At 33.4% G+C, this 9687-nt stretch overlaps 2 protein-coding genes across 2 annotated transcripts; one reads left to right on the plus strand and one right to left on the minus strand.

Moving 5' to 3' along the window:
- The first annotated feature begins 2595 nt into the window (after positions 1-2595).
- LOC25484405 (probable serine/threonine-protein kinase nek3) lies at positions 2596-6085 on the plus strand. The gene is made up of 2 exons (XM_013613211.3): positions 2596-2774; positions 3857-6085. Exon 2 carries the CDS (start codon positions 3876-3878, stop codon positions 5808-5810), a length of 1935 nt encoding a protein of 644 aa, XP_013468665.1. The 5' UTR covers positions 2596-2774; positions 3857-3875; the 3' UTR covers positions 5811-6085.
- Positions 6086-7249: 1164 nt separating this feature from the next.
- Positions 7250-9321, minus strand: LOC25484406 (uncharacterized). Its single transcript, XM_013613213.3, has 5 exons — positions 9139-9321; positions 8089-8212; positions 7904-7993; positions 7667-7765; positions 7250-7580 (listed from the first exon to the last, which is right to left on the minus strand). The coding sequence occupies exons 1-5, from the start codon at positions 9204-9206 to the stop codon at positions 7479-7481; spliced, it is 483 nt and encodes a 160-aa protein (XP_013468667.1). The 5' UTR covers positions 9207-9321; the 3' UTR covers positions 7250-7478.
- Between the last annotated feature and the right edge of the window lie 366 nt (positions 9322-9687).

The following is a 9687-nucleotide window of genomic DNA, read 5'->3' on the forward strand; positions in this document are numbered from 1 at the left end:
ATACTAAATATTTGGTTTGCAAATTTTCTATAGTTTTGCTATGGATGTAGATTTAAAGTTAAATTTAAAATAAAACTAAGTTTTTTAGGGGAAAATAAAACTGGGTTGTAAAAGGTAATTTTGTCCATAGAAAAGTTCGACAAAATAGTTAGTTAACTGATGGTTTTTTTTTACAAAGATTAACTCTAAAGTTTTTTTATGCAATGATATATAAAATTTATTTATTAGTATTTTATAGGTTAATTTAGCATCTGATTTCAACTCCATCCGTGTATTCGGTCATTAATGAACTTCAATTAAAAGCAAATCAATTAGGATGCAAGAGTATCCACAATGGAGACATCCATTTTTTGGTTACGAGTCTCACGCGTACACATCACTCATTTACAATTTTTTAATAGTAGTATCTAATAAGCAATCAATTCCTCCATCCCAGATCTCCCACGAAGTTCTTAAATGGGACACACTAATCAACTATCAATAATTTTATATCACTACATTTCAATTTTTTAATATTAAAAGAGTGTGATTCTCGTTTAAAGTTGGGGTCTTATTTGGGGTATTAAATAAGACCCCGGGTCTTATAAGACCCTGAAAAAGATTCTCCCCAATAGGAGTATCTAATAGGTACAGGATCGTAAATGTTCAAGACCCTTCTATTGGAGATGGTCTAATAACACCAAAGTTTAAAGTTAACCATCAAATAATTACCCTGAATTTCGAATTTTCAGAAGTCATTCTCCCTGTAAAACCAAAAATAAAATATCAATCAGATTAAAAATTAAAAATATGGAACACGTACAACATTTATATTTCATAAACTTATGTGGAACAGACAAAATTTAGTCTGTCTTAATTAAATTCCAACCGATAGAGTGATATGGTCCAAAATGTGTGTTGAAGAGTATTTACCTTAATACAACAAATACAACAATCGTGTGTGTTGAAGAGTATTATCCCTTCGTTCATCAAATTACCACCAAGGAGCATCATATTTTTAATTCAATTAACAATATATGATACATTCTAGTGTACACCAACAAGTGTGTGTCAACCAATGACTAATAATGAATATCAACGAGCAAAACACAACATTAATTCAATGATAAATGTAATATATGAAAATTCTTCCTCATTTTAATCGGTAAAGAATAAGTCATAAGGTTATTTTCACAACAAACATTATAGGATTGAAGAGATGAGAGATTGCACATTTCATTTATCTACTATCATTTCTATCAACTAATTACAAGCAGTTATCATGTTTAAAAAAACACAAGGAATAACCATTACATTAGCAAATGGAACAAATACATAAAAAAAATAAAAAAAAATAGGGCAATAGTTGATCATAGTGAAAGAACTTACTGTGAACAGCTGGCATAAGAGACAAATGGGGGATAACAATTAGATTAGCAAATTGATTGTGTGCATATAAAAAATAGTACATTGATTGATCGTATTAAAAGTACTTACCAGAAACATATGACAAAAGAGATACGAAGAGGAAGGAGATTTATCCCTTAAATCGAGATTCTTCAAATCGAAAGTTCAAACATTAATTATCAAAAACGAGAGGTCATAGTTTAAAATATAAAAGGGGGGAGACTTTTGGTGGTTTAGATTTTCACTACCCACTTAAAAGAAGTCATGACACTTGACGAAAAAAAAAAAAGAAGTCATGACATGAGAAAATTGATTTTCGAGGAGAAATTTTTCGATAGAGAAGAAGAAAGGAGATTAGGACATAATCGATGGAGAAAAAATCAACAAAGGATGAACGAGGAGGAAAGATAATAACCTCGTGTAAATTAGGGCACAAAAATTAAACAAAACCTACAATTTTAATTATATATTTTAACGCTAATTTATCCTATCATTTATTTTTATTAGAGAGAAAGAAAAATCATAGAGCCCGCAATTTTTTTTCTATCTTTTCATTTTTTTCTCTACACTAAATAAGGGATAATATCATTTTCTTTTATCTTTATCTCTCCACTCTTTTTTTTTAAGGAAGCTTTATCTCTCCCCTCTTATTTTTTTCTTCTTTCTTCTTTTCATTAAGAGAGATAAAACAATAGACCCCACATTTTTTTCTCCCTTCTCACATTTTCTCTAAACCAAATTGAGGAGATTGAACTTTCTTTCGCATTATAATCCATTCCTTTAGTCATATGTTCCAATCAGGGGCGAATCCCTTCACATAAACGGGGTAGCAATGACTACCCCAAATGAAAAATAAATCTTGCATAATTTGTATAGTTTTGAATGTAACTACACCAATAATATATTATATGATTACTCCAAACAATTTTGTTGTATTAAAGTCGGACCAATCATATTTTCACATTCATCTAACTTAAATGACCATAAAAACTATTTGACCTAAATTTTATGAAATGTCAAAGTTAAATCTTACAAAATTTAACTCGATAGATCCTATTTCCATCCGGTACTTTGACAATGATCTTTAGTGGACAATAATCTCTCACCATTGTCAAAGATAATTCATTTCAAATAGGTGCAGTCGGGTCGGGTCGGGTCATGTAAGATAATTAATAGTGGGGAGTATACGGTAACATTCTGACTTTAATTAATTAAAAAAAGTTCAAATGTAATGTAACGAAAGTAACCAAAAAGAAAAACGCACACAAAGGTTCAAATGTTCCTGTTCAACAACGTTGTTCTCTTCTCTGCTTTCAGATCCATTCTTGCTCAAACATTGCTGGAATCAAAGATAACACCCACCTCACCTACTCAATCTCATTTCACTGGTAACATTCTTCTATGCTCGTTTCTATTTTAATTCGGTTTTCTGAAATTGGGAATTTGTTTTTAATGAGTTATTGTTAGAAATTTCACACATTATGATACATATTTTCTTCAATTGAACTACAAAGGTTACTTTTTTTAGCAGAAACATACAAGTTGCATGCTGGGTGTTTGTTTTTATTATCATACCTTGTGTTGTGTGCTGATTATGCACAATGTGTTTTTTTTAGATCAATTCAATGTGATGGCTTTTTGTTAGGATATAGAATAAAGAGGAAGAATTTGAGTAGTTATGAGCTGTTAGAACTTAGAACAGTTAATTAGTTAGTTAGTTACTTAACTGGCTAGTTTGTCATGTGATTTAGATTGGGTAGACAATCATTTTGGTCTCTAAACATGTGAGACGTTGTCATGTGAGACCCCTCAATGTTACGAAATTGCAGATACATCTCAAGAGAGTTAGTCATTTTGGTCCTCAAATGTGTTTTTTGCTAGTCAATTTAGTTCATAGAATTACAAACAAAAGAGCCAATTAAGGATACATTTGCAACTTTGATACATTCAAGGACTATAATGACAGTGTCTTACACATTCCGGTACCAAAATGGTTGTTTACCTGATTTGGATTTTGTGTAGTAGTTATGTCATGCTGTATTAATTCGATCTCAACCATCCGATATCAAATTAACAGCTGAGATCGTTTGAAGCTAATTTTGATATTGTGAAATATAAGCTGTCAGATCTCAGATTAACGGTCAAGATCGTTTACTACCGGAAACTGTGTGGAATTGCTACTGCAGAGTGGATGTTCAGCTTATTAATAGCTGTGTGCTATTTCTGTTTGAAATTTGGTTATTGTTAGCAAGTCTTTAAATAGCCCTCAACGGGGAGAGGGGAGATAGATCTGAGTAATTGAGTTTTACGACCGATTAATCCAATGTGAAAGGAGAGTGCTCCTTTGTACTTCTTTTTCTTCCCATTTTGCTGTTGAATAAAAAATTCTAGTCTTTTTTTTTTTTTAATCTTGATTCTTTTGATTACTCAATGCTGTGTTGTTCTAACCGATGTAGATTCTGCATTATAGGTATATGTAGGGCCTCACTATGAGTAGAGCATTTTCATCAAAGAAAACTTCATATTTGCCTCCGCCACCAACACCAACAACCGCAATTGTAAAGGCCAATTCAAACAAGAAGCAAAGTCCTCGAAGCCCTTTACAGGATCTCAACCGAATTTCCAGTAGTAGCAATGGTAGTGATGCTTCTTCATCTGTCTCCACGGAAGTCCCAAAGGGTTGCCTCAGGTTCTTGGCCTCCTCTCATTTCAAAACCCCTGTCAATAGACCCAAAAGTATCTCCAAAACACCAAATTCAGCACCCCGTGGACTTGCATTAAAACAATCTAAGTCCAATTCTAATTCCTCAAAGGAGAATCTTCCAAAGGGTAATAATGTTGGACTGCAAACTAAAACTCTTGTATCTAATAAAGCTAAGAAGAACCCTCCATGCCTCTACCAATGGCAGTCCGGTAAGAAATCTAGTTCAAGGACTGGCCAAAAGTCGAAGCTTACTTCTACTTTGAATGAACATGGACAAATTTCACCTGCATTTCCATCTACATCCAAGGAGTTAAAGCAAAAGGAGGATATCGTTGGAGGGATAAGTGATAACGATGTTGAGTCTACCCATCTCAAATCATCTAACAGAGATGGAAATTCGACTCCCTCAAGTAAAAAAGTTTCTGAGTCGAATTACGAGGAGGCGGAGGACAACCTTAACAGAAGTATTAGTAAAACACCCCCAATTCATAGCTCTCTTTCCCCAGAGATACAAGGTGGTTCTTCTTTGGACTCAACAACAACACCTGGTTGTTATGCTGCAGGTTATATTGTTTCTGGTGTCACTGACAAAAGGAAATGTAGGCCTAGAGGGATTCTCACTGTAGAAGAGAACTATTCATGCTCTGCTAAATCGGTTGCCGATAGTATTGATGATGGAGAAGACGATGATGACGATGAGAAGAAAACAATGGATGTCATTAAGGAAGATAGCCCTTCATTGTTGCCTTTGCCAACTGAAGCTTTAGTGCATTGGCTTAGTTCTCCAACTAGAAAGGGAGAGAAAATTCTGAATCGGAAGTCTGAAATTGGACTCGTAGAGTCCATAACTCTTGGTTCCAGTACTTCACCATCATCCAGTTCAAAAAAATTCTGGAATTTATGTGATAGTTCTAAAACTGTTTGGAATGCAAGTGATAGCAGTGATATGTCTGGTACTGCTAATGGTATGAGGAGAAAAATGAGTTCTTCAATTTCTCCAGGTAGTCTTTCTGAATTTCAAGTACCTTTTGATTCCATATTGTTTTCTCCGAAATCCTCACCCAATTGTAAGGCAGACAGATCAGAAAATTTTATTGATGAGAACTCTCCATTCTCGCTGAATTCAATTAGCAGTGGAAATGTGATTCAAACTCCACAGTCAGATTGCAGTTCAGATTTACATGTTGGACTATCACTGGCGCACATAGATAATCAAAGGAAAGATAATTTTAACCCTGACTTTAATTCATTCAGTGATGTTCTTCAATCAGAAAACATCCTTCTCAATAGTTCTTTGCCACTGGAGGATTCAGTTAATTCAAGTTTCCAATTTGATTGTTTAACTATGCCTTATGAATCAATTGATCTCAGCAAACTTCCAAAAAAATTGGATGCTCGGGATCCTCCTTGGTTATCTAGTTCTACAATAGAGGATGGATCACAATCTCAAATGAGGATATCTTGGAGGGAAGGGTTAATGAACCAAGTTAATGAGGTAGATGAGTTTGACTCTTGTAGATGTCTGTCAGATGAAGATCTCTCCGATGACAACGACTGTGGTAGCAATAGGGTATCAGGTACTCTAGTTAATATTGAAGTAGATGACATCAAAAAACCAAACTATGATGTGGGACTCACTGAAACTGAAGATAAGGAATTGGAAACAGATGGGATTGGCAATGAAATGTTTTCTGGTGCCGAGTCCATAAGCACCGATTAAGGCGGTTTAGTTGCTATTTGAACAAGTTATTTGAAGTGTGAAATTTAAATAGGAAGAAGGAAGAATCTACTTAGAGGAAGCAATTTTTTTTCTTCTTGTTTTCAATATTGGAATAATTTACTGCTCAAGTGGTTGATCAGGTCAATAATGGTAACTCAGTTGAGCAATTTGTTCTTCCTGAACTACAAATATTTTTATTGACAGTCTCTTTTCATTTGTAATTTTCTCCCCATAGTTTTCCATCATTGTTTTTAGTGAAATTTGTTTTCATTCTTCTACCGGTTAACCTACATGGAAGCCATTTATAAAATATTTATGTTATCAGTATGGCTTTGGACAGAGTCTCTAAGTTGTTAATTGGCCACAGGCAATTACAAATAGTAGCTAATGTCGATAACTTCAACTAATCTTTTTTGAGATATAATATAAAAATTGGTAGAGATTACATACTGATGCATAAGCTTGTGTTAAGTAGTTGAAGAGGCTCAATGACAATGTTTCAAAAGCAATCCACAGGAGGCTAGTGAGTGTACCAAAATAGTTTATATTAGTCCTCTAAAAAAGGGGTTTAATTTCATGATCAAATGTAAATTAACCATAAAGTCGAAGAGTAAGATGCAAATTGATGTTACATGTGACTTCGAGTCTTCAATTAATCATTTACATTATTCCAGATCAACAATTTCCATTACCAAGTCCCCCCTTTCATTCATAGAGAAGAAATGACTTTTTATTTTTATTTTAGCTTGGAAAACATAAGAAAAATTGGTTGAACCAACTCCGATGGAATTGATTTGAGCTACGAGTCAGGGTCTTAAGTTCAAACTCGAACGAAGGAGAAAAAAATTAATATAACTACTAATTACTAACATTTGTCGTTCAAATAAAAAAGTGACTCTCATTTCACATCAGCCTTTTACTAATCTCACTCCACAATGCAAATTCTGCTTTAAATTCGCGATGTTATAAATTGAAGTAATGTGTTGAAGAGGAAATTGACAGATAGAGAACCTCAATTTCTCAAAGAAATAAAAACTCTATTACTAATGTTGAGTGTATAAAAGTCTAATTATACACAATACTTCACCATTACTAGAATATAGACGTTTAGACACCAAAATCCTTGAATTCTTTCGAAAAATAAAGACAAATCGTACTAATAGCTAGATACAAATATGTACCATGAATATCCATTTTTCCCAAACACACTAAACCTTCCATAATTGAAGCTGCAGTAGCATCAGGTTCATGACCGAATGCTCATGTATATGTTGACCTTACTTAAGCCTGCACGACGTGATGATATTTGAGAAAGTAAGGTCTCCAAACTCGCCAAAAGTTTTGATCTCGGTAGGACATCAGAAGCATATATTTCTACCGATTTATTATATAATACCCCGGACATCATATAATATTTGATTTAACTGGAATAGCTAATATAAAACAAATCGAACTGGATTTAACATTGCACGGTTAGCAAACAAATCTAATCAAATCTTTTGTTGATAACTATTCTTAGCCGCAAGTACAACAGAATTGTAAACGAAAGCTCAAGCACAACCAATCCATAATCAAATTGTGCCAATTAACAAAAACAACTATTCCAAAACATAGCAACACAACAATTTGACAACCTGTTCTTAGTAAACAGACACATCTTTCTAATTTCTAGACTGCTTTTGCTTTTGGGGTTTTCTTCCTCAACTGTTTTCTGGGAATTGAGTTCTTCATCCCTATGAAAAATAGCAGTGCACCAAAAAGTGCTGCGTTCTGCAACCAAAAGTTAACGCATTATTAAATTGTATTAGAGATAAACCATCAGCCAGAAACACAGGAAATAGCAAGAGTTTGCATACCTGAATGAACTCATTTAGCAACAAACCGTATTCGGGCTTAGTAGGTCTATAGTTGTAGAAATCATACAGAATAGGGGTAGTAAGCGCCAAATGTGAAAGCTACAAAAATAAAGAGGAAAAACTCAGTTTATAATACAACATTTTAGGACTAGAAGAATATCAAAATATGAAAAGTGTATTTGAAAAATGCCAATATCTATGTCTATTCATTCTTAAGCTAACAGAGGAAGCATTTACCAAGAGAAAGGATCCAAATGTGCTGCCAAACACAAACAGAATTCCTCCAACTCCCTTGAGAAATATGATAGTGGCAACGAATTGACGAACCTGTATGAAACATTTCAATCAGAAAGACAATCAAGAAAAAATTGAGTTCATTCTGAAAAAACCATAACATATAGGAGAAGAAACAATAATCTTACATAAGTTGCGTTAAAATCTGGTATCGCTACCCCCAATTTGGAGGATAAATTTTTCCTTACAACCGTGAGCTTGGGAATCAACTCCTTTGAAAAGGGTCCACCAGTGGCATCAAATTCATTAAACCTAGCAATACCGTAAATTACATATAAATAAGAAAGTACCAAATGTGTCTTCAATAATATTATTAGAAAATAAAAAATGTATACGATATACAGGCAAAGCACATTCATAAACATCAACCCTGCAATTCACTTCTAAGCAAGATATGAAGTAAAGTAATAACCTTAACTGCAGAAAAAGCTGCAGCTTACAACAAAAATACATTCCAAGTAACAAGTCTCCAAGACATTATATCATAGCAATAAAATTTAGTACTAGACACACAATCTCTGCACAAATGCATACGGATCTATTTGAATTGACTTACTTGAGCTTATCTACTAGCATAAGTACTTGTGAGACTTTAGGGAGAGTTCATGGAAACAATTTATAACATGTTCATAAATTGTTTTCAGCTTGTTTCCATAAGCTCTCCAGGGTATTACTTTAACCCTAACAAATCTATGTAACAACTACCATTGGAAAACAAACTCGACGGTCTTCTATTCCGCCAGATTTCAAAACACAGCTAAACTTCTATTAAATGCAAACTTGAAAATCCTCAATGAATTGAAGAAAACAACTTAAAAGGAACAACAATGAAACCCATTATGAACTAACAAGCAACTTAAAATTTCAAGATTTCATTGGTTAATAATTTTAAATTGCTATTGCATACCAATATCTATGCTAATGATAACACAACATTGCAATCCCAACAAGTAAAGCATAATTTAAAACATAATGAATCAATAATTCACATAAAAACCACAAAGCATAAACAAGAACTCTCCTTTTCCTAAATCATCACTAATAAACAAGTAAGATTTGTGGGATCCAAAACCCAAATCTGGTGAAAACCCAGATGCAGAAAAACTAAAATATAACGGAAAAAAGATAAAAGGAGCAATTTTGAAAAGATTGGATCTAGAGAGAGAGAGAGAACTGACATCTGCCATGCGGAGAGGATGAAGAGGGAAGCAAAGAGAACACGACCCATGAAGGAGAAGAACCCCATTTTTGTTTTCTCTCTCAAGCTCTCGGTCACTGTGTTGCTGGAGAGAGAGAGAGTGTGAGAGTCAGAGAGAGAGAGAGAGAAGAAAATATGAAGAGTCGCAGTGTTGTGTTGCACGACACTCTCCTTAATCTGACCAATGGGAAGGAACCAAATTATGTTTGTTTTTTTCTTGAGAATCAAATTATGTGTTTTTTTATTAAAAGAATTAGATGAGATAGTAATAGTAATTTTTATATTTTAGGGTAATATATGGATATGATTTTTTTTTTCTAAACTGGTATCCAACTATTTTAGTAAAATTGTAAAGAGTTTTTTCAAAAAAAGAAAAAAATAGATGTGGTATTTTATTTGATATTGGGGGGTCAACTTTAGACCAATTTTTTCAATCCTTATTAAGGAGATTTTTTAATTTTATTGGAATTTTTTAATTTTTAAGGGAATTGAATAAAATTTATGCTATAGTTTTACGTTTGGAATATAT

Source organism: Medicago truncatula, chromosome 1 (assembly GCF_003473485.1).
Source record: "Medicago truncatula cultivar Jemalong A17 chromosome 1, MtrunA17r5.0-ANR, whole genome shotgun sequence".
In the NCBI taxonomy this organism is placed as follows: Eukaryota; Viridiplantae; Streptophyta; class Magnoliopsida; order Fabales; family Fabaceae; genus Medicago; species Medicago truncatula.